Source organism: Rhamphochromis longiceps, linkage group LG8, assembly GCF_057381845.1.
Source record: "Rhamphochromis longiceps isolate RC_006_pf linkage group LG8, R_longiceps_female_GT1.1, whole genome shotgun sequence".
Taxonomy (NCBI): Eukaryota; Metazoa; Chordata; class Actinopteri; order Cichliformes; family Cichlidae; genus Rhamphochromis; species Rhamphochromis longiceps.
The window spans coordinates 15,581,721-15,607,282 of NC_140564.1; the positions used below are offsets into that span (position 1 = coordinate 15,581,721).

The 25,562-nt window shown below is 42.0% G+C and overlaps 1 protein-coding gene across 2 annotated transcripts; it reads right to left on the minus strand.

The window, feature by feature from the left end:
- Positions 1-1,893: 1,893 nt before the first annotated feature.
- On the minus strand, positions 1,894-21,754 carry fscn2b (fascin actin-bundling protein 2b, retinal). Of its 2 annotated transcripts, XM_085415973.1 has the most exons (9): positions 21,710-21,754; positions 20,058-20,176; positions 12,963-13,137; positions 12,564-12,662; positions 11,716-12,442; positions 6,304-6,460; positions 5,880-6,001; positions 5,611-5,778; positions 1,894-5,485 (listed from the first exon to the last, which is right to left on the minus strand). In XM_085415973.1, exons 4-9 carry the CDS (start codon positions 12,654-12,656, stop codon positions 5,280-5,282), a joined length of 1,473 nt encoding a protein of 490 aa, XP_085272099.1. In that variant the 5' UTR covers positions 12,657-12,662; positions 12,963-13,137; positions 20,058-20,176; positions 21,710-21,754; the 3' UTR covers positions 1,894-5,279. The 2 variants fall into 2 exon arrangements, with proteins under 2 accessions (XP_085272099.1, XP_085272098.1); XM_085415972.1 differs by lacking the exons at positions 20,058-20,176; positions 21,710-21,754 and adding an exon at positions 13,934-14,056.
- Between the last annotated feature and the right edge of the window lie 3,808 nt (positions 21,755-25,562).

Below are 25,562 nucleotides of genomic sequence, written 5' to 3' on the forward strand. Positions count from 1 at the left end.
CAGCCAATCATTTAATCCACTGCAGAAAAAACACATTCCTGATATGTTTATGTGTGGAAAGTTGTCTGAGGAAAAAGTTGCCTATGCCTTTCTCAGCATTTTGCGATGGATTGTACATTTTGGACATAAAATGGGTAATCACAGCCATATTAACTGACACTATAATAATTGCAGGGACTGAATGTTCTTGTGATGGATAAGCTTCCTAAACCTGGTCAGGGAGATGCAAGTCATTGAATGTTATTAGCGATCTACATTAACTGTCCCTTTAATTGCCCGAGACATGGAGCAATTTCTGTTTTAAAGCTCCGATGAGTTTTTAATATACAGACTCACACAGTCAGTACAGTGATTACAAACAGTTTACATCACTGCAATAAAACAGACTTCTAATGGATACAAACCGCAGAATAGTAATTGAGTTTAAATGCAATTATTTTTAATAACTTCATAGTTACTCATTTGTAGACCTTGCTGTGAGCGCTATGATATGAAGAACTCAGTCTAAGAAGTGAATCTTAGTGGTTAATTTTTCTTAATGTAGACCAGACAGAGAGAAAATTAAAAGGTCTGCACAGGATTGCATTTTTTTATTATGTTGAAAACTTGTTTTGTTTATTTTTTCTTAGTCTGTATCATTTCTGATCTGTCCAGGGTGTACCCACACTTCAGGCTTCAGCCTCCTGTGGCTCTGAACTGGATGAGTGGAAGAGAATGGATGGATCAGTCATTTCTATATTTTACTTTTCTCTAGGACTAGCACAAGAAAAAGGCACACAAATGTACATTTGGAAACTAAAATACTTAGCACTTAGCAGATATTTAAATTACAGAGGTTTTTCTGTGTGAGTGGATCAGGCACCATGTCCTGCTGTTTTCCCCTCACCTGCTGCAGGTAAGGTAACACAGTACTTCTACAGGTGAAGCCTTAGTGTCACTGGCTTCTTTTTTAGGTTCAATCATAATGAAAAGGTGACTCCTAACCAGACTAGTCCTAATCATTATTAGTATAATGATTATTCTGTTACAGTTTGAAGTCTTGAAACTAACATGCAGAAATAGCTTCTGCATGAAGTTGAATAAATGCCTCCAGATTGTTTGAAGTATAAAGTAGATTACAGGATTGTATTTGTCATGTTGTTGCATCGCATTCTAAACATATGTAACTCACTGAATCCTTTTTACTTAACAGCCATTGTCCCTTAAAGGTCTGGCTCAGACTCACAACTTAAGCAACACTCTGCGGGTTATTGTCTCATAAGTACAGCAAGCCGATTGATTAAAGTGTGAGCCTGCTGAGGTTCTAGGTTCAGAACTGGATTAGTGACTTAAATATCCTGGAAATAATGGGCTTGATCACTTAGAGTCATGATAGAAAGAAAATCTACCCTATTTCAATTACAACATTTCATGTATGAGGATATAATACAAATAATTTAGTCGTAAGGAGGTCTCACAATTAGATAAATACAAACATAAATGATCAACAACACATGACATATTACTCTGCGTCCATATTTATTCAACAAAAACTCAAAAGCCAAAAAGAACCACCGTAACTGATAATTAGCAAATGTGAGCAGCTCTATAAAAGCAGATATTTTGGTGATTTGCAGGTCTGTGTTAACACAATGCCAATAATTAAAGACATCAGCAGTGATCTTACAGAAGCAGTAGTTGCTGCCCATCAATCTGGGAAGGATTACAAGATTGAAGTTCATCATCCTAAAGTGAGGAAGATTATTCAATATCATTCAGGACAATCTTCCAAGGGGAGGATGTCCCAGCAAATTCACCCCAAGGTCAGACCATTCAGTGTTCAGAGAAATGGAAGAAACCAAGACCAAGTTGCATTTGAACAAACCACAAGACAATAGAAACAATATCCTTTGGGCAGATAAAACCAAACTAAAGATGTTTGGCCACAATGCATGATACCACGTGGAGAATACCAAACACAGCATAGCAGCACAAACACCTCTTAACAACTGTTAAGCACGGCGGTGGAGGGGTAATGATTTGGGCTTGTTTTGCAGCCACAGTAGCTGCGCACCCTGCAGTCACTGAGTCAACCATGAACTCCTCTGAATGCCAAAATATTCTAGAGTCAAATGTGAGGTCCTGTCTGACAGCTAAAGCTTGGCTGCTCATGCAACAGGACACTCATCCCAAGCATGGCAGCAAATCTACAAGAGAAAGGCTGAAAGAAAACAAGGTGTTACAGTGGCCCAGTTAAAAGTCCAGACCTGAACCTGAGCAAAGTGCTGAGGGCCATAACAGAGCTGTGCATGAATAAATATCTGCAAACCTTAATCAATGAAGCAATGCTGTAAAGAAGAGAGAACAAAAATTCCTTCTTAACAGTGTGAGAGAGTGATAAAGTCACACAGAAAACGATGCATTCAAGTTATTGCTGTTAAAGGAAATTCTACGTGGGCTGCTCTTTCACACTCTGCATCCGCATGTTGGCTCAGTTCTGTTAAATAAATAATGACACAGTTAAATATGTCATGTGTTGTTGTTCAGCTCAGGTTTAAGCCCTGGCATGGACTGGATATTTTCTCATTATGGCCACATATAAACCTAGGAATTGAAACAGCCTTTGCTTTCTTTTCACCATGACTTTAGATCTAATATACCAAGATTTTAAAAACAGATTTTACTACAGGGTTCAGTCTCAACATCGGATTCCAGTGCTAGTTTGGGTCCACTCTCTTTTATGAATGAGCACACTGACACATAAACAGAACATGAGAATTTATTTGCTTAATTTAGAGCAGAACATAGAAACAGTGACAGCGGTCAGTAGCTTGGGCAGTCTTGCCAGGACATTTTCATTCTTGTCAAAATAACAATCACTGTTATTAAGAAGGGACTGAAAAAGAGCGAGAAGGACATTTAGGAGGAGAAAGCCAGTAAGCACCTGACAAATGTGCCATAATTTCAGCAACCATTGCTGCTGCTGAAACTGATGGTATTTTCTGCTGCCATCATGGTGTGATGTGCGAAAGCTGATAGCGTCAACACGCCTAAAGCAGCAGCAGGTGAGTTCTGTTCCTTGCTGCTAAACTCTTTCACTATGACAGCCAAGGTGCATCCAAAAACAGCACCGGCTTTGAGAATAGCAGGTGATGATGAAGAACAAAATTGCTAAATTTGATCCAACAAAATGTAAATGATTTTAACAGCAAACGCAAGAGCTGATTATAAGACATTCAACAGTTTAACCCCTTGAAATCTTGAAATCGCCAAAAGATGAATCTCTCAAGAAAACATTGCAGTTTTTCAGCTTAATAAAGAAAAACAAAAGTCGACTTTCTGACTTTTATACATTCTGTCTCTCAGGCCACAATATCAAACGTCAGTGGTAAACTTGATTATAGACTGACCAGCCACTTTATTAGGTATACCTTGCTAGTACTGGGTTATGGTACCCTTGGATTGTTTTTATAGCTTGGTAGCAAAGATTCAGCAAGGTGCTGGTCCATAGTTACATGATAGCATCACACACTTGCTGCAGATATGCAGGTTGCACATCCATGATGTGAATCTGCCATTCCACCACATCCTAAAGGTGTTATATTGAATTGAGATCTGGGGACCATACAGTGAAGTCATTCAATATTCAAGAAACTAGTGACGTGGTGCAGAGGCAGCCACCACCACCAGCAGTCTGAACCACTGATACAGGAGAATTCAAGACTCATCAAACCAGGCCACATTTTTCAGGTCTTCAGTTGTTCAATTTTGGTGAGCCCTTCTGCGTTATAGCTTCAGTTTCTGGTTTGTAGGTGACAGGAGTGGCACCCAGTGTGGTCTTCTGCTGCTGTAGTACATCTGCTTCACCATGTGAGGTGTTCAGAGATGCCCTTCTGCATACCTTGTTTGTAAAGAGTTGGTTATTTCTGTTTCCTATGAGTTTCTCCTCTGATCTATGACATCAATGAGGCATTTTCATCCAGAGAACTGGTGCACACTGGATATTTTCTGGATAGTAGTGTCAAAATATCCCAGCATATCAGCAGCTTCTGAAGTACCACCTTGTCTGGCACTGACAACCATATAACGTTCAAAGTAGCTTCAATTACCTTTCTTTATTATTCTGATACTGAGTTTGAACTTTAGCAGGTTGTCTAGTGTGCCCAAAAGCACTGAGTTTCTGCCATGTGATTGGCTGATTAGGTCATTTTCTGCCAACTGTTGGTCTTTCACCTCATCAGGCCCCAATCAACCGACTTCTTCAAAACACACACATGCTAAGTGCAGTTTTTGACTTCTTGATTTCAGCTATTTAGCACTTGATCAGATGTACCTAATGATGTGGCTGGCAAGTGTATATTGAGTGAGTTCATAATTCCCTGCTAACACAGAAGAAGTTGCATGTAGATAATAAGCTTCCAGCTGCATTGTTTCCATGTAGTCAGAACGAAATAATGTCCATCATAAATCCACAAGGAACACTTTGAAATTGGTCATAGTGTTATTAACTCCTATGGCACGCTCACATGATGTAGTACTGCTAATTTTGTGACATTAATGGGAAGGAAGCATATTTTCAGCTTTTTATGATATCCCTGGTTCCTTTATTTTCATAAAACAATCTTTACCTAAACAAAATAATGCAAGATATGCATTTTTAAAAATCTCTGTGTTCACAAAAGAAAAAGAAAACACACTCCAAGTACGAGTCTCGGGTACAGTCTTTCTCTGTTTCTACAGGCAGCTATTTGAAACCTTGTCACTCTCGTCTCCTAATAACCTCAGTCAGTAGTACCATGCATGACTTCACCCACCTAGAGGGTGACATCACTTCTAATGGTGACTGCGTCTGCCTCAAATGGCACCCTGTGTCACTTGACCTAATGAGTGAACGGTACCATTACATGCCCACACTACAACTTTACTGGCTTGCTCATGTAATACTTGTTTTTAGTGGTTAAAAGGCAAAAAAGATATAGATGGAATGATGAATATACATAAAAGGATGTCATGTCATGTTACGTTATGTCATACTAATAACTAAATCTGTGAAAACATGAAGTGTTCATTAACACTAATTGTTAAAATCCTCACTCAAAACACTGTTCACTTCATTGAGATTCTCTTGGCCTAATATATACATATGCAGTCCTCTCTTTGTTCACCTAGCTATGTGAGCCTCTCTCAATAATGCTCTTTGCAAAAGGAAAAAGAATAACAGTGATTTAGATTCACATTAAGCACTTAATGCCAACAATGAGATGAGCTAGGACTCAGGTTTGGACTAATATTGGTTTGTATTAATACTCCCAGAGGGCTGAGCTGCTCAGGCAGAGTCCATCTCCCTTAAGAGTGCCTCCCTGGTCTCCACGCAGGTATTTGCCATTCTTGCCACGGATGGCGAGACGGCCGTGCTCAAGGAGCTCCAGAGTGAAATCCTCAGGGGCCTCGCCATCTGAACACACCAGCCCGGCACTGTTAACGTACCAGAACCGGCCATCAGCACCTGCAGGGGTTTAAAGTAAATACACCAAAGTCAGACAGAGTAGACAAATTGCAGTAAACAAGCAAATTAGAGGAAAACTAAGCAACCTGGCTTTTTCCAGAAGTATGTTTGATGTATGTGCTGACCTTTAATATGGTAGGCTCCATTGCTGAATTGCACAGTGAAAATGTCATAGACAGATCTGCTGGCATCCAGTGTGTTCGAGTTTCTGTGGTGGCAGATGAATCCATTCTCTCCTCTAAGGATAAGCATGGGTCGGTTGATGAGTTTCAGAGTGAACTGTTCATCATCCCCTGGCAAAAGTCAACATAGTAATGATCAGAAAAAAGAGAGGTAAGAGCCACCTCTTAATTACCAAAGAAAGGGGCTATAATATAAAGGACTGTCCTCCTACCGATGGAGTCACTGACAGCGACTAACTGGCCGTTTTTCTTGGTACAGATGTATTTGCCATTGCTGGCTTTTAGTGCCACCTTGTGGCCAAGCCACTCCACTGAGAACATGGTGTTTGCTGACCTGTGGTGGAAAAGATTTCACACTTTTTTGAAGTTCGGTGTTTTGGATAATGTGTAAAATAAAACGAAAATTGCCTAAATTTGCTGGGATCATTCCTTCATAACAGTTATTTATCATTCTATGTGATTCACCTGTTTGCTATCTCATGCACTCATTTGACCATCCCTCTTATGTTAACCCTTGCATCTTAATTATCAGTTGCAATGAGTCAAATTTATGTAACGTAAAATGTCCAACTGACTCATTTTCAATGATAAATTCATTAATTTTTCTCTATACAACATATAAAAGTCTTCTCTTACAATTCAGTTGCAGTACACTGGACGCCTCCATGAGCCACCAGAGCCCAGCAGTTCCCTTGGCTGGTGCGGAACGTACACTTCTTGGTTTCCTTGTCAATCTCCATCTGAAACGTCTCCATGTCTGTCTCATCTTCCTGATTGGCTGCAAGGCTCACTCCTGGGAGAGACGAAATAAACACATGCTGTCACTGTTACTTTGCTTTAAGCTGGAAAATGTGAGGTGTTTTTAGTGTTATAGAAACACTGTGATTAAAAATGAAGTCGCACTGATTTGTTTAGCTTGGTCTACAAAAGATCTTGTAATTATATCTGATCCTGTTATTTTTAAAAAATCTTTTAAACTGCACTCTTTATCCCACGTGTCGTCCTCGAATATCTTCCTGAGGGTAAATACATTTTCAGTGATTGCAGCTCTGGATGCAGTTATGAAAAGAGCATACAGGAAATGGAGAAACAAAATAATTATGCCAAGGCAGGAAGATGCTTCTTAAAGTGAAAGTGTTATCAGCTGTTTTAGAGACACAACACTCTCACCGTGAGGCTTTGTGTTGATTACACCAAGACCACTTAACACCTGAACAAAAATCTCACTTGTGACTGAAAAACACTTTATTAAAATCTCTATTATTATTTTAGTATTTCTATTATTTACACGTGAAACAGAAACAGCTGTGACAAACTCTTACTTGGGTACTTTGTCTTCTAGGTTCAAAGGCAAACAGGCTTTACAATTAATCCTCTGTTATTTACTGAATGTAACCCATTAGTTTTAAGTAGATAATTTGCTTCTTGTCTATACATATTTTAGTTATTTTGTTGATTGCCACATTTTAAGACTGTCCTGAACGCAGAGAGGAAGACAATAGTTTGCCACAAACTGCAAGACAGCTTGCAGAGGGCTAAGCCTAAATTAGATGCATTCCCGAGTATTCTCAATACATTTTCCTAATCCTTTAACAACACTAATCTGCATGCCTCTTATCTCTTCCTGTTCTATTCCCTGGTCATCATTCTCCACCTTCATCCCTTCCCCGATCTTTTCCTGCGTACCCCCTGACCCCCCTCAAGCCCCACCTCCCACCCTCACCCCACCTTTGGCCCTGTCAGTCTGCCCTCCTCACAGCAGGGCTCTGATATAATCAGCTTTCGAGTGCTACCCGTCCAATCCCTCAATCCCCTCAATAAAAGAATAAAGGAAAAACAGGAAGAGACCAGAGGATTTTATGGTCCACACTTAGCAGGATGTGCAGATAATTACCAAAACCTCTCAAAACTCAAACTGAAGGAAGCACGGATGATAAAGCAGAGGGATAACATGGTAAAAATGCAAAAGAACCAATGGCACCGTTTAGTTATAAATAAACTACACTAGTGGGTTACAATAACTTGCTAGGGTCCATAATGAGTATCTATGCTTAGACCTCTGAGGGTATAAGGTCCAGCTTTTTTAACTGTTCCCAGAATTTGATCTAATGTGTGCTTTCAGTTCCTGTGGTCCTTTTCTTTGGAACAAGCTTCCCCCTGACCTGAGGTCAAATAGAACTGTATCTACATGCAAAAGAGGAAAACAAGAGGAAATAAGTCAGACTACACTAGAAGTGTCTTTGATACTAACCACTGTGGGTTAGTATGTAACATGCATGCACAAATTAATGTTTGACACTGAATTTTCCACCTAGGACCATGTTGTACATTGTCACTGAATGAGTTACTAATTTGCTGAGCTGTTAACCTTGTGAAGCAATGGCTTGAATCTGAGACAAGGAGCATAGCAATGACTGATTCTCTTCCAACTCTTAAGAAGACACATAAGATAGTACAAGAGTTCTACTTTACCCCGTTAACTCATTTCGTGGTAGTATCAGCCACCTCAAAAATGATCCCTTTAACTGCTAGCTGCCTGCTCAACTAATTTGAGTCACAGAACTGTAACTCTGTTTATTGTATTGGTGTTTTTGGGGCCTGCTCTAAGATTACTTGTACAAATAGGCTGTGCAATTTTTTTTGCCCCATTAGGTGAACAAAATTCAATTATTTTATTTGTATGTAAGCACCAACTAGCAGCTGGCCGTGTTTGCACATTCAAACTGTGCTCTTTACTTATGTAGCTAGCTAACCAAGCTAGCTAGCATTAGCTGATAACTTGGTGCTTCACCCTCTCCTCAAATAAGCTAATAAGCTAACAAGCGTCTGTGTCCAAAAAAATAAAAGGGCAGTGACCAAAATCTTAGGGCTGAGGTTTCAGCTGAGACTCCAGCCGTGGGTGAGGTCAGTAAGTTATAAAAAGAAAAATGTAGCAGTAGCAGTAAGTAGTTTGTAAGTGTTTGCTGCCAAGATGCTGTGGGTGACTGTGGTAAACTGCTAGCAACCAAAGCAATAACAAGGAGGTTTTTGTGCAGCAATGAATACGTCTTTGTGACCTTGTAACTGCTCATTATGATCAAGACATCAAGTGGTTAAAGGTTAATAATGGATGCATGTAAATAACTTTGGCATACTCCAAGACAGATAAACATTCAGCATGTGTGAGAGGCCCGATGACAAATTTTTTGTTGCTTCACTCTACAGCTAATTTCAAATCTCACTGTTGGAAGGAGAAAAGGGGGCTGACACGTGACAAAGATGTCATGGTTACTGAGCCACTGGGATGCTTTAATCACATCTTATTCACACCCGATAAACGTGGCATCATGAAGTCTTACAACTGGTGAAATTATCATTGATCTTAAGTGCATTTGAAGCATAATTTTTAGCCCTTCCACTCTTCAGCTATGCCTGGGGGCCTATCACTCCCATTCTCTCTCATCCCAACTCAATGTCATGCTTTGTCTACCTATTCCATGTGCCCATTTCACACTAATTCAACCCAGAAATGATCTTCACACAGGGCTCAGCTGGGACCTCACAGCTGCTATTTGATAGATGAGAGAAAGGGAGGCAGAGGAAGGAGAGAAGGATGAAGGAAGAGAAAGAAAAGAAGAACAGATAGGGAGGGAGATTAGATATACTGAAATCCAAGCCAGCAATCTGAGGATAAGAAGTGAGATGTTGTCATCAAACAATAAGCACAGCACACACATATCAGTACACTCTCAGGTGTATCTGGAGGACAAACAGGTAGATTCAGTAGTGCATTATTTTGGATCAGACCCCAGAACCAGCTCCACTTCCTGATGTTGTCTTACAGAGCCTGCAAGTGGAGCAGGCCTAACTAATCCATCAACGATAGATGGCTCTGGCGTCAATTATTAATGGTAAGCTGATGCTACTATCCCCATGTCCCTTATTTCTCTCTCTCTCTAAATTCTTCATCCTTTACAACTGCATTTCACTCCAATTATTTTTTCGGCTTATCTGTTACTGAGCTCTGCACGCCTGATCATGTATACGGTATGTGTGCTTTTATGTGTCTGTGGACCTGAAAAGTTTGTGAAAATTTGGACTGTCATCTCCTTTTCACATTCAGGGCAGAGCGGGCCCCTTGTGCCCGAGGAAACGTGATGAGAGGTTTGATAACAGATCTGTATGACACATTAAAACATGCACACTTGTAAACTATATACAAGGAAAAGCACAAACACACACTTGCTTCAGTGTTTGATGCTGGTTAAGAATTTATCTGATTCACTCACCTTCCACTGAAACCCTACAAAAAAAGCAATATGACCTGTCACAATGGCATAGCTTGCTAAATAGAGCATATTTACTCTGTCTTTGATTTTTCTTTCCAGTAGCATATAGAGGTTGACTCAGGCTGAGGTTAACAGGTTAGATTAACTGGTTAGAGCGGGATTCGGTGGGGGACAAGTTTTGGCCGCAGGTATGAGGAAACTTGGGTTTCTGAAAGCAGACTCCCCTCCCACCCTTGCCTTCCAGGAACAGGGGCCAACTTCATCAATAATTCAACACACCTCATCTCACCACTCGCCGCAGTAGGATGGTATGGTAGTGAGTGGGCGAGTGTCTCAAAGAAAGATAAAGCTTTTGTTTGTGCGGGACAAGCGTAGGAAGGGGAAGGAGAGAACAGATACAAAGTATGCTGCAAAAAGTATCCTTGCATGCATGCATGTGATGTGCTACATATATGTGTTTAGGGTTTAACCATTTTCTTCCTTTCCCTTTAACCAATCAGTTTTCAATGCTTTGGTTCCTGCTTGCAGCCCCCACTGCTAACCAGGAACAATGAGTGGTGGGGAGATTCAATTACAGCACCCAGGCCTGAAGTAACTCAACCCTGCAGACAAGAATCTGCAGCCTGTGGATGGCTGTCATGACCAAGTATGCTGACAAGGACTGGGGGGTGTATGCTAATCTGCCCCAAATCCAGTTTCAAATCAGACCAGCAAGCCCTTTGGACCATCAGCAATTGAAACTCTGTGCAAGTCCCTCCTAATGCAAGTGCATTTGTAGTCACATGTAATGTAACCCTCACAATTATAGTTTTTGTAGTTTTTCTGCTGCGCTAAACAAAGCCTAATGTCGACGTCAATGAGGAGCAGGTGTAATCCATCAGTACAGTAGTGTGGTGTCGTGCCTGCGCGCTGATCAAATAACTCCCCTCCAACAGCCCGATCACAAGACTGAAGAGTAAATACATAATACAGTATCAACAGAGCATTACTCTGCAGTATATTGGTTACAGGCAGCTGTTTCAGTAAGCTCAAGGGGTAAAAGCGTGTTAACAACATTGCCCAACAAAGCCAGAAGGTACATTTGAGAAGGATTGAGAAGGGATTTTCGAAAAGAGCTCTATTTGTAATAGATTATTTAGTGAAAGAAAATGAAAACAAAGGGCCCTTTTTCTGAACATTTCACAATGAGGTATCTGATATTTTAGGAGTATGGAACCATCTTTTTTATTCTTAATACATAAAAAGTGATTGCAAGTTGTTCTTGAGAAGTCTGCTTCTGTTATTCTCCTTGAAATGTATGCACATTAAGTCTGTTATTTAAATAAAATAACTTATTAGTTTAGGCTCGATACTGATGTAGGCCAGCGGCCATGAACACAAATGACGTGCTTGTCTCAGGTCTCAACGATGGGGCTGATAGTCTCCCATATCAGCCCCAGCAATCTTGTTTTCTTTGAGACATGCAGCTACGTACTGTGTTGTTGATGCAACTTGATGTGCAGACTACATTACCCATAATTACCATGCATCCCTTATCGGCTGTCAATTTCTCCTTCATTATGTATGCACATAGGTCTGTGTCTGTCAGCAAAAGCTTGTGTGACCACTCTCGATGGCACCTAAGGTCAGCCTTTGTCCATTTAATCAGACATGTGGGATTCTTTAGGGTACTAGCAAGCTGCCAGGGGAGCAATTTGTGTGTGTGTGTATTGCAAGGATTTAGGATAAAATCTAATTCGCTAGAATATCCTGTCCCTCTGATATTTCTGTGTTTTCCTACCTTGTCTTATGGAGACATATCGCCCATTGGCTGCTGTCAGAACTACTTGAGGGTGACTCTCCTCCAGGTCAAATAGTTCATCTTTGCCTGGTTTCGAACATCGTCCGGACCTCAGGGTCCCTGTAGGACCCATGGGAGACAAATACTTCCCCTCACAGTCTTTGAAGGCCAGCTTCCCACACTTCAGCTCCAACGTGTACGCTGTGGCCCTCCCGCTCTCCATTAGGAGCTTTCCATCATTGCCGAGGAACCGGCTGTCACAGGTCTTTAGGCAATACTTTCCTTCCTGGTAGACAAGGGTCAGGAGCGCTGCCACACCCCAGGGAATGTTCAGATGCACAGCAATTTCCCCATCCTCCATAGAGAGGTGGGCATAACGCTTACGGGCCACAGACAGCAGGTTAGCCTGGGGATGCAGAGCCAGGTGCACTGCCCACAGCTCTGCATCTGTGATCACCTGGGCAAAGCAGGACAGGTAGTCCCGAGAGCCGCCAAAGAAGCGGAGGTACTGCTCAGACTGCAGCGCCCAGCGGCCATCTGACTGAGCCACGATGAGGAAGCGACAGTCTGAATTGTGGCCATCTGCCTCACAGGTGACTTTGCCGTCCTTGTTGGAGGCCAGGTAGCGTCCCAGGTGACTGCGTAAATAGACCACCTGGCTGTCCTGGGAGTCCTGCTCTAAAGTCCATATCTGCTTTTTCTTCAGACTGGGAGCTGACGCATTCACCTAAGAAGCACGAAAAGGTATCACTTGAAAATCTTGCATATACTGATCCAACAGCAAAGCATCACCAGCAGAAATGCAAATCGACACCTTATAGTTTGTCACTCTTATTGTATTTTTATACCTTAAAGCCAAAGGACTCAGCAGTAAGGTAGCGACCCTCGTGATTGATCAGACCAAACTGCAGCTTCAAAGGACGGTTCCCATTTGTGGGCATTTTCACCTGTGGAATTGGAAGAGCAAGAAGAGAGAAGAGTGGAAAGGGAGAAACAAGTTAGCGATGAAGGGGGAAGAAACTTAATTTGAGGTAAAACTGAACACAGAAATAATGGAGGACTAGTGGGTTTTAAAAGTGGAATGGTAGGTGGTGATGTCACGAGGATGATGAAATATAAAAGTTGCAAAGGCAGGAAATCAATTCATTAAGGTACAGTATATAAAGCACTTCCAAGACCACAAATTCCTTCCCCCGCCCATGGCGTCATTACACATTTTTCCAGCCACAGCCTCCTAATTTACTTACTGTGGTTTTGTGGCTTTCCCTCTGCAGTTCCTACGGCTCTAATTCCAGCTCCCAGATTTAAGAGGCTTCTTTCACCGAGCGTCCTCTTGTAATTCTTTTTCTTTTTGCTCTTGCCGGCTCTCACATTCGGTTGATCGGGTCTCCCGGCTCGCCTCCACTGCCGCTACTATTCTCCCTAATCAGGTTAGAGGCAGCAAAGACTTGAGTCAACCTTGATCTCTCTTCAGTCCGGTGTCAACCCCTCTTTCTCTGTAGACTAATTTTGCTGTGGACTGCTTATCTCTGCTTCTACAGCCTACCCTCGCCCTCTCTCTCTTGTGCTGAACAGTGCTCTCTTGTCCGGCTTAACTCTTGTTCTTGCATGACTTGTTATTCACCCTGAAGGCTCAATCACTTGTTCCCCCCTCTTACTAAACTTCTCTGGGGTTTTGCATTTGCTCCTCCTTTGGCTGCTTTGCCAACTATCTTTAGATCAGTCACATCAAGTACTCTGACCTTCTTCTTCTTCACCTTCCTCGAAGTCTGGGGTTCCTTTTCTTTCTTTTCGTCAAAAAAAAAAAAAAAATCAGGCACAGGTTTGATCAGCGAAGGATAACATCCTCCACAGTCATACTAATTTTATGGTAGAGGATTGAAGAAGTCCTTCACTCTTTCCCTAAACTTAAGCGGTCCATCGCAACTGAACTCAGCAACAAAAGGTGCTCGACTCTGTAATCTTAAGCCTCTCTCTGTCGCTTTTTCCTCCCATCCTCTCCTTCTCTCTCACCGCCTTTCTCTAACCTGCCATGTGTGTAATCCTGCCTTTCTCTGCCTCTGCACCTTATTCCGAGCTCAGCACTTCACCTTTTTCTGTGACGCATAAAGAGGAGCAAGTAGAAACAATGCAAACAAAATATACACACACACAGCCCCGTGTAACCAGAGCACTCCCTGTGCCTTTGGAGTAGTTGCCTGAGTGCAGCTCTCCTTACCTGGCCGTGCTCGGCTTTAGTTACACTCCTTCTCTGATTGCAAGCTCTCTGGGTCAGTCCTTGTGGGAACTATGTCTGAGAGGCAGGGGGAGTCGGACTTTACAACTGAATTTAGGAAAGGAGATGGCGGGCATTAGAAAGGCAACAATAACAAGCTAATCAACATATGGGGTTTTGAATGAATGTGTTTGTGTGTGTGTGGCATAAGCACCTGCAATTGTGTGTGTGTGTGCAATCAAGCTTGCCAATCAGCCTATTGTAAGTCTTCTTTGCGGAGTAAACAGACGTGTCTGTTCCCGAATCCATCTAATCCTCAACCCAATCATCCCAACCTGGCTAATCTACTGACACAACCCCTCCCCAGTCCCTTAACCCCCCCTCCACACACACACACACACACGCACGCACACTGCCCATTCTGCTTGTCAGTGCCTTTAAACGCACACATAGGTGCAATGACCCACAGCAACATACATGTCATCGCTGCACACACAAACACATACACACAAAGGTCAGAGGAGGGTCTCAGGGTTCATAGTAAACACCACCCACCTAAAGATTTACTCTTCCTGACCCAGACTTGAACTACACTAAATGTAATGAACAATGCGCACTGCACACAAAATCACACGCTTGCAAACACACATGCTCTGAAGGACGCGGGTGGTGCAATTTTTCCCTTAAGCCTTTCTGGTGGTGACACAATGCAAAGCAGAAGCAAACATCTTAGAAAGAAATTAAAATAAGACTAATTTTTAGAATAATAAACAACTAAGCAAAAAACGAATTTACTATTTACTTTCACATCCACATTATACCACACACAGAGCTCTGTTGCTTAACCTATGGAGGACATCCCTTTTTTTGCACACAGTCCGATATAAACCCGCCAAAATCATTTTCAGTATTTGAGAGTTTTTTTGATTCAACAACTGAGACATTAAGGTGAAAAGCAATAGCAGAGAAAATAAGTTTGCAGTTCATTCTACAAATTCTATCTGGGCGCAAGCAATTGAAAATTTGATGGCGTCTTCTTAAACACACTCAATGATGTGGATAAAAATCACTTCTTAGAAATGTTCACCCTGCTCTTCATTGGATCTCTTGCTGCTAAAAAGCCTGCTGCAGCGTGCATGCACGTGCGTACATGTAATATTTTAATAAGAACAGAAAAATAACAGATATAACACACTTCCATCGTTAAAAATCATCATCAGTCGACCTTTTGCCCTTCTTCATTTGTCTTCAGTTCTGCCTAAAACGGGCAAACTGTACAAACACAGAGGCTGAGGGGGGAAGCGATGGGAGGGGGAGACAGACGTGCTGCTCACCAATCAAAAAAGCCATAAACTGTTATTGTTATCAGTGCTATTATTTTCATTACTATCACTATTATCACTAGTACTGTACTTCCTCCTCAGATGTATCCTATCCCACGCATCATTAGCTCACTCTCTGTGGCCCCTGGGGGCTGCGTCATCGTCTGCTGATGTGCCGCCGCTCCTGCTGCTGCTGTCGGCACGGTGATGCCTGTCCATAGCCCAACCAGATGTTTTTTTTTTTCACCTCTTACTCTGGGACAGCGGCTGTGCCAGGTTCACCGTGGCAACCGTGGGATGGTGCTTTAGAAGCCATTACAGCGATCCTCTGATGACACTCAAATAGCTATCATTACACCTCCTCCAAGGAAACACAGTAAGGGAGGGAGGGCGGGAAAAGAGAGAGATGAAGCAGGGAAGGATGGAGGAGAGGAGCAAGGAGGGGAGGGAGTGGGAGAATCAGATGAAGAATAGGGGGGAGGAAGGGAGGAAACGAAAGGAAAGGAAAGGAAAGGAAAGGAAGGAAGGCAGCGGGAGGTGGGTTAAGGATATCGGGAAATTACACAGGCAGGCATGGATGGGAAGAGTTAAAGACATACAAGGTGAATGGAAAAGTGGAGGAGCAGGAAAGAAGTGCTGGAGAGAGAGAATGGGGAATTCAAAATGACCGTTTCTGAGTTAACAGCCTCCAGCCTTTTTCTACCCTATTAAGTTCTATTCTGCCATTACTTGGGACTGCAGGGTGCTGCTGCATACCCCACAGTGTCCCCCCTGCTCTTACCCCATCCTAACAGGCACACAGCCACAAATACACAGTCACCCTTTGGTCGGTTTCCTCCTGCAGTCATCTCCACTTTTTTAAAAAATATCTATTTATCTGTTTATTTTTGTTTATCTCCAAGTCTTCCCCATTCTCCCCACTCTTGTGCTCAGTTCATTTCCAGAGGTTGTGAAGTGAATGAAAGAGAGATCAACTGGATCAGTCTTTAAGTCCACTGGTTGTCCTTGTTGTTTGTGCAAAGGCACACCAAAACAAGCTGTAAAGCTGCTGTTGCTGCTGTGCAACAACAGCATCAGCGACAACATACAGTTCTTTACTACTGTAAATCACCTGGCAGGAGGACCCAGTTTTCTATCAAATATTGGTGGGGTAGGGGGGTCTTTTACAGAGTTACCCACTTAAGAATAACTAAACGTACCTGCATTGCTTAGATTTAGATTTAACTCCTCCTCTGGCAGCTGAAAAAAATGAACTATTAAATCAGAATCTGTTTTTTGCAGCTGCCTGTTTTTCATGACAGGAACGCGGGAACAATAGGTGTAAATAACTCTTGAGAGTTCACTTCAACTTCAGAGACTGTAAAGGGAAAAAGGGCAGTTCTTTCAGTGCAAATGAACCAAATGTGCTCATTGTAGTTAATATGAAAGCTCAAGTGTCTTTATAGTAAAAATTTGCGCTCTCCATCCCATCTTGCGTCGTATCAGACTACCTGTGTCCACCTTTTTCTTCCCTGCTTCGCTTTTCTTTACACGCACTTCTGGGATGAGCAGTTCAGAAGGTCACGCAGTGGCTGAGTAGAAAGGTGGAAACCTTTGAAAACAATGTCAATATATGTCACATGTTGCAAATGAGTTTGCAATTTTTGTTACTTTTCCCTCATGTTAAAAATAAATGAATGATCATCCAATAATTCATTCAATAATTCATTCAATTAGCAGCTGTGATAAGGCCTTTTTGATGGCTTGCATAATTAGACAGTTGTATCATCATGCACACACACTGACTCTTGACACACACTGCATGCTCGAAATTTTAATTCCCAAAGCCACCGCGGAGGGGCGGTGTCAGCCTTCTACTTCGGCTCCTCCACAGGATCCTTGCCTATGTATTTTTTGGAGGCTACGAAGACAAAAAAAACCGAAAGAGAAGATTGATGCTTGGTTTGTCAGTGTTGGTGCCTGTATGACTGCATGGGGTAGGAGGCAATGAAGTTCTTTAAAAAATGCTTTTAATGTGTCTTGCTTTATGGGGGGCGGTGGTTGTGGTCGGACGAGACTTTATAGAAACTGAAAGGCGTCAACACGTCAAACCTTATCAACTGCAAAACACCAGCGCAATTAAAATGAAAGGGGGCGGGGAGTTGGGGGGTATTACCCCAGTTTCGGTGATTTCGAGTCGTCACCGTACCTGAGCCCCCTTGCTGCGCCCGTATAACCACGCTTGTACGTGGCATTATAAGTGCAGGTTTGACCCTCGGTTTTAGTGCCTGGATGTGTGAATGTGGGTTATACCTCACTGCTAAGCATGCACTTCTCATGTGCTTTTAATCTCATTGGTTTTCTTGCATGCTGATTTGATTATGATCAGGCCAACACACGCTTGAAAGGGTTCAGCGCTGCTCCGGGCAGCCCCATGTGCTCTACTGTAGTATAGTATATTACCCTCGCTTTTCTTTTAAATGTGTCTGAAACGAGGCTTTGAAACAGTCCGGATTAACTGATGTATTGCGTTTCTAAAAAGAAACCGCCTCTGAATCATTCATTAATTCACATTTGGCTATTACAGTGCGGGTTTGTGTTTTATGGGCAGAGTAGCTCCTTCCTGTGTGGTAGGAAAGAGTTAATAACGATGGGCTAAACGTGATGAGTGAGGGGACTCTGTGAAAAGCAGCGGGCCAATCCGCGTCAAGATTAACACCTTGTGGCGCCGTGATTGGACTAAAGCTCGCTCGTTGTCGTATGGAACTCAACACCCACGTGGGGGCACGGACCCTCAGTCGAGCTTTCACTGGCTGAGACCCCGCATTTAAGACCCGCCTATCAACGATCTCTCCGTGTTATTGGCCAATCTTCAGCATTCAACCACTCCCCCTTCCTCCCCTCCCCCTCTCTGTCTTGTTTTTCTATCCGAGAGGAAAGGAAATATCCCTCTCGCGAGCTCCGTGGGCTCGCGCGGGCAACCGCGCGGCCGCTTGCGCCATCGCTTCACATCTATCAGGAGGCGCGCGAACTCAGAACAGACATTTCGCTCCGGTCCTCTTCTTTCTTAACGGCTCGAAATTGCGACATAAACCATGGTTCTCTGATATGTTATTTAACTGTATGTCGACATGTGGGTGAAGAGTCAGTCCGCGTTACAGTCAGTTTCCACGAGACGTTGTCTGTTGCGATGTTTCCTTATCTTCAAAGCAGCCAGCCGACTCGCTCTCCCACGAAACTGAACATCCACCGCAACACACACATATCCGCGCGCGCCTTTGCCCGTGTTTATATGTGCAGTGACACGACCGTTAACCTTTAATAAATTAATTATATTACAAAAGATTAACAGGCAAGGAGATTCAAATAGAATTGTTGCGTGAGTATCTTTCTATCTATCTGGGAAGGCTATTGGAAGCTAACTGAGAACATTTTAATATTTTATCTATTTACAGTGAATGACAATTTTAAATGTCACTTATGGGACATCCAGTGTCTCCAAAGAGACCAGACCACTGCATCTGACTATACAAACTGTTCAAACCAACAAAATCTGCGGACTTGGGGAAAGCGTTTTATTCTCAGAGATTGTTCACCTTGTTCGCAGCACAGAGTGTGCAAGCATAGATTGCAGCCCCTTTGTGAAAGCTGATTAGCTTTTTAAACCAGATGTCACAAGTGCAGAGGCGGATATGACTGTGAAACCAAGTTATACTACACATTCATTGGCTTGCAACTTGTCAATCACTCAGTGAAGAATAAACTGATTTACCAGCCTGCTGTACAGTTTTTGTATAAACTAATAACGTCCAAAGTGCTGTATTAAATAAGACGTTTACAGAGGCTTCCTAGGTGTCTTTTTTTTTGCAGCCCCAGTAAGTTGCCATGTGCTAAGCTTTGGACACAGTAGAAATTTACGGCACATTTGCTTCACTTTTCAGAACTGGAAGCTACATCCATGTATAATAAATACAGTCTGCATTTGCAAGCTCAGCACTTGCTACCTTCTCACTTTTTAATAAGGACAAACTGTAACAATAATTCAGGAATCTGACCCCATCCAAGGCCATCCTGATCACACAACCACCAAACTGTTAATCTTCTAGGTGAACCTTATTTTTCAATTAAACCTCTATTACAGCATACACTGTTTTTGCACTGAACGTCGATGATGATGGCAGCGTATTCCTGTTATTATGTATTGCACCAGCCATGCAGGTGAGCCTTGACTGCATTCTGTTGTGAACACAGATAGCTGTTCCTGTTATATTTCTTTGAAGTCCACTGCCTGGACCACATGCGCAGATGGTGCATTGCTGTATTAAGTCTTCGCAGGAATAGTCCTCATGGTCACAAAAAATTGGCAGGCATACAGATGATAGCATGGACCCTCGTGCATCACTTGGGTCCTAGTGGACTTGTGTAAAGTATAATCAAAGCTTAACTACTAACGCCAGGATTGCTGGAAAAGAAGGCTAGCCCTTACTTGGACAAATTAACCTGTCTGGGCCTAAAAAAAGACAGAATTAAAACTTGGATTATACTTTCCATGTCCGCAACTCAGCATCTCATCTACTAATCACGAGGTTGGTTGTTTGATCCCTGGTTCTTCCAGTATGCCAAACTATTCCTGGGCAAGATACTGAACCCCAAGTGCGCACTGATGCATTCAGTGGTGCATGAATGCTTGCAAATGCTATCTAGAAAGTATTTTCACATATTATAAAAAAGTGCTTGCATGAATGAGTGAATGAAACAAGTTGTATAAATTGCTTTGAGTGCTCAAGAAGAGTAGCAACGCTCTGTATAAGAAACGGTCCACTTACCATTTACAAGCCAGTGCACTCCTAGTTTTGATCCCAAGGGGATGGTTGCCTCAGGAAGGGCATCTTCACCAAATCAAACATGTGGACCATCAAGACTTCCATACCGGGTCGGCGACCGCCTCCGTGCATCGGGAAGCAAAAGGTTTTTATTAATTGTCAATGGCAAAGTATATATTTTAGTTAAATGGAGTAACACTAGCTTCTGTCTGAAGCTAGCATTCAATACTATTTAAGGTCGGATAGCAAAGGAAGAAAAAAACTAAACATCCATTTCATTTGGAACATAAGCAACTTAGGACATCTATTAGTAAAATCGCCAAACATTTCTAGTGCTAGTTTAGTACTATTAAAGTTGACTATGTTCAATTAGCTTAAATCAAAGCACATTTCAGTTTAAAAAAAAACCTACGTGAAGCAGTGTATAAAAAGTGAAGCACTCAGGGCCCACAAGAAGCTCACAGAACACTTTAAACTCAAATCGAATTACAAAATGGTAATTCTCCATGCCCCCCCCACCCCCCAAAAAAGTGCAGTGCATAAGCTCCTAAGAGTTTAAAAGCTCTGACATTGGCATGATGTCAAAATCTCATAGGAGCTGCACTGGGAATTGTTGAATGCTAACAAAATAATTGTTCTTTCAGTTTGATTGAAATGATGACGGATTCAGATTTTACCAGGAAGTTGATTTAATTTTTTTTTTTTTTAAGAAAAAGACCACAGTAGTCTTAGTATTTCATGTTTCAGAAAAATCTGTGACAACCTCCACTGTAAAGTCAATCAAAGGCTATTGAAATGAAGCGAGCCGCAGCCTGTTTGAGACTCATTCATCTTTAGACAGTATCAAATGGCAAAACTGGGTAACTTTTTTTTTAACCTCGAGGTAGCTGAAATAACGAAGCAAACTGACAGGACTGCATGTGTTTGTTTGTTTTCACATTTGAGTCATGTTTCTGGCATAGCTGGTGAATGTGGCTTTGAGATTACACAGATTTCAGTACCATTACAGGTCCAGTTATTGATCATTCATCCCCAAAACAGGTGCTTTGTTATCTGTGTCAAAAGAAGTAAGTGTTGTGCACATAGCTCCTCTGCCATGAGTTTGACACAACTGTTTTTGAAATAAACAACTTTCAGCGAATCATGCCAGCACTGGTAAAAGGGGCTGATAAGCTTTGAAGACATATTGTTCCGATACATTGGACATATCAGTGTTTGATTCCCGTCCCCACTCTTTGCCATGGTCTTAACTGACTCCTGAACTCGTCTGGTGCCAGGCAAGTTGCATGCTGTAGGCTTATCAGAGTTATTTTTTGCATGAAAGCTGCCTGAGCTATGTAAGCGGCTGTTAGTGAAATGTGGTCAGCAAAACCAAAATAAGATAAGGCTAAAAACCAGAGGTGGAAATCTCCACCCTTCCTTGATTTTTTGCATTCATATATGTTGATTTCATACTGTGGTAATGGTTTATGATACAGACAGATAAATCACCAGTATGCTATGTAATCTTATTTTTCATCTAAAGCTTTTACTGTTTGGACGAGAGCAGTTATTTCGGGCTTGTGTCTCCCTCGGAGGCAGCACTGCTCAGTGGGCCTCACAGACCCAGCCGCAGTGACTCCTTTTGGGATTTCTTCCTCTGGAGCATCCCTTACCCTTTGTCCTCCTCTTGAAATGTTGAATAATGCCGCTAACCTCAGCTCAGATTGAGTCTCCTGTCAATATTCAGTTCAACCTCGGAATCGAGATCAGTCAGCTTTTTCTCTCCTCATCCCATGCTGGAGTCATGCTGTGGATTTAGCTTTCTTCTGATCCAGCAGCAGCGGGCACAGCGGCCCTCGCTGTGTGACGCCTGCAGGAGGTGAGCTGGGCCAGCAGGGGCGGGAGGGGGTGGGGGTAGGGATACCCGCTACCCCCTTGTTGTCGTGGCGATGGTGGCCATAGTGGTGGTTGCCAGGGAGATGGCAGTTGCTTGTCTGACCCGTCCCCCTCGTGCTGTCACTGGCGTTATTGATGCACGCCGCTGCTCGGCATTGTGGGAGTGCGGGAGGGAGGGCGGAGAGGACAACGGTTAATGAGTTCAGGAGGAACAGGGACTCTCCATGCTTGCTCTCTCTCTCCTTTCTCTGTTATCCTCTTTCTCTCTCTAACTGTGTTCCCCCATCGTCTCTCTCTCCTTCCCCCCTCTCTCTCTCCCTCTCTCTCCCCTTCATTTCTCATGGGTGTCTGTCTTGTGCGAATGTGCATTAAGAATGTGGGTCTCTCATGATCCATCATGGCAAAATACACTTTCCCTCTCCTTCACGCACATGCTCCATGCAACACACATGAAGCCGCATAGACATTGCACTCACAAAAACATGTTCTCCCACACCTTTACTCACACACTGTAACCGACTCATTCGCTACCACTCCTTTCTCTCTCACTTACACACACATGCACACACAGAAATGTGGCCCTGCTGTTATGCCTGAAGGTAGGAGAGCTAGCAAGATTAATAATGACCCCTGACTCCCCATAGACAGACCCAAATATACACAGTTTGGAGAGGGAGAGCGAAAGAGCGATGGTGAAGGGAATAAAGAGGAGAACAAGGTGAGGCCAAATGCTGACTAAAAATATACAGTTTGGAAACAAAGAGAGGGGGAAAATGTATACAGTTTAGAAAGCGGTACAGATGAGAGAAGCAAGGGCGGGGGGAAAAAATGGGAGGCCAGACGCCAAAGCGCAGTGGCAAGGGACGCGGGAGCTCATGTCGGCTCTAAGCGGGTTGAATTTAAGAACTCGTTTTTCTTTATGCTTTTCAAAAATGGTCACTAGAGGGGATAAATCTGAAAAACTGGGCTCACATTCATGTGTGGACAAGGACAAATTATCTTTTGAAAAACAATGATCCAAAACAGGTTAGGGTGTGTGCAGTTAAGCTGAAGTGAAAGTGTACTCCAATGATTTAACGCCACGCACGCGCAAAAATATTAACCTCCTAAAAATAGAACCAGATGAAAATTCTAGACTTTTAGACACTACTTGACACCAAGTTCCAAAAATGTCCAAAACTCTTACAATTCCTATAATGACCAATGGTGTTTTTCATTAGACTTTCACTCGTTTACTGTGCAAGCTGAAGCCTACATTACCCCTCAAGAAATTTCTCCAGGAATAAAGAAGATATCATACGTAGTTGGAACCTAGACAGTTATTTATTCATGTTTTCAGATACTGTTGACAAACAGGACAAAATCAGTAATCTAAACCACAAAAACACAAAACAAATAGTCAAAAGTGAAGGCAGCAAAGAACCTGATTTGCATTGACCAATCAAAGTCAGCCACATTCAATGATTAACCCTTTAAGACCTACCATAGAACCAAGTCCGCCAGAGTTATCTTTATATTTTTACATGCTGTAGTGCCATTTTTGGGAGCATTTCAAGTTGCTATACATCAATATAACCGTCATAGCCCGAATTATGATAATATGTATGCATAAAGTCTACAGTAACAATATAAATAGCAAAAAAGTGCAATAAACTACAAAAAAAAATTAAAATAGTTTTTGTTTTTTTGTTTTTTACATATCTTTCTAGTTAGAGAAATTTAAGCGGTTTGTCCCTCAAAACTGTAAATACAAAAAAGTTGCACAAAATAGTTTCTAACAACAGGAAATTTATTTTAAATGTCTTCATAGTTTTATTTTTGAGATACACCAATTTTTATATACAGCTGGAAAAACGAAAATAAATATTATAATGCAAATTTGCAAAAAAAAACCCCAGCATGTGCATCAAAATAAACTATTTTCAGCAGTGCAATTTGAGTTCTATACAAAAAATATGAAGTCAAACATGACTTTTAAAAACAAAGGTAAAGGTAAAAATCTACATTTACCGCGAAAATGACGTCACTTCCGGTTTCGGCCAGGTAATGGTGGACACGCGATAGTTCGCGCTGACTTCTACTCCAACATAGGAAATGTTATGGACAGCTGATCGGATTGTGTTTCTGTAATATTGTGTTTTTGTTGCTTCAAGTGCTTTTTATGCTGTTTTTGCAAAGCTATATGTGGAAGGAAACCGTGACTTAGGACAAGCTGATGGCATAAGATGTAAGTACAACTCCTCCGGTTTCATGTGCAGAAAAAATTATTGTGTTAGCTTAAGTGGTTCCGGTTCTACAGGGATTTAAAAATAGTTACGCAAAACAGAGCATGCCCGCTCCGACTGGTTTTAAAGGGTTAAGTAACTGTGGAGGAAAAAACAATTGCGACAGAAAATAGGCCGGTCCTGAGCTAAACTTTTCTCAATTATAGTGACTCCCAATGAGAGTGTATATTATCAGTGACTGACATATGACAGGGTTACCCAGGCAACCAGAGCCTTGACCATCTGCTAGTGACCAAATGTCAGTTTCAAAGTGATGTGCAACAAACAACTTGCTGTCTGTGTGGATGCAGCTTTAAACCTGCATTTTTTGATGGCCATCAAGGGGTAATACCTGTGATTGCAAAAAGAATTCCAGATGTATGGGAAAACAACTCTCTGACTTGAGCTGTGTAAACACTTTCCTGATGACTTTATGGACCAATTTTAGGTCATATCGGAAAAAAACATACAAAGTACCAAACTAACAAAAAAAATATTAAGCTCAGTTTGTTATTTTAGCAACACTATGTTTCATTGGCTCAACAACTTGTGATTGACGAGTTGTCAGGCAAAGAGTGTACAGACTTGAAGTGAGGTCTGCCCTTCTCTCATCACATCCAGTTAAAAAAACACCAAGATGGCGACTGAGAAAACTAATCAAATAGCACCAGCAGACTTGTTCGCAAGCCTCTGCTGCTTGCGAAACCCGAGAGAGTAACAATCATGATGTTGAGATCAGCAAATTCCTGGAGGAAGATTGTTGAAACTGTTGAAATGGACATGAGGGAAGTTGCAAAGAAGTGGAAAACGTATAAATATGTTTGCTTTTGTTACAACATCAACAACAACAACAACAAAAAGGACCACAACGAAGAGCAGAGACCCAGAAGTGAGAAAAGTCCCACAAGGTAACTCAAACAACACCAGGCCAGCTATTAAGCTCTATGAGTAATAAATAATTACAAAATGATAATCCCACATACTTAAACATATACTCCTCTATTTAAAAAGTCATTTTAAATTACAAGGAGGTGGCAGATCATTTATTTTAAACGTTAACATCATATTTTGTTGATGGGACAGGCTGAAAGGTCAGGATAGTTGTTGAGTAGCCTACTAATGTTACTGGTATGAGGTTAGTGACACTGCATTAACGTAAAAGTTTTGATCATGTTAGCCACATGTGCGAGTATTTTTGCCTATGAAGCACAGCTAATTTCACACAGCATTCCTAACATAGAGTAGCTCCATGCTCGATTCTTACTGCCTTTGTTATCAGTGAGTATTGGTGGTGCTTTACAACTGGCTCCTATGTACATTTTTCTTTTGTAGGTGTCCGCTGCCACTGTCGACCCATCAATAATCG

Excerpts from the sequence above, each read along its gene's own strand:
- fscn2b (XM_085415973.1), bottom strand. The coding sequence starts at position 12,656 with ATGCCCACAAATGGGAACCGTCCTTTGAAGCTGCAGTTTGGTCTGATC. Across the intron at positions 12,443-12,563 it reads CTGAGTCCTTTGGCTTTAAG|GTGAATGCGTCAGCTCCCAG; the intron begins GTATAAAAATAC and ends CGTGCTTCTTAG. Across the intron at positions 5,779-5,879 it reads CGCTGTCAGTGACTCCATCG|GGGATGATGAACAGTTCACT; the intron begins GTAGGAGGACAG and ends GACTTTTGCCAG.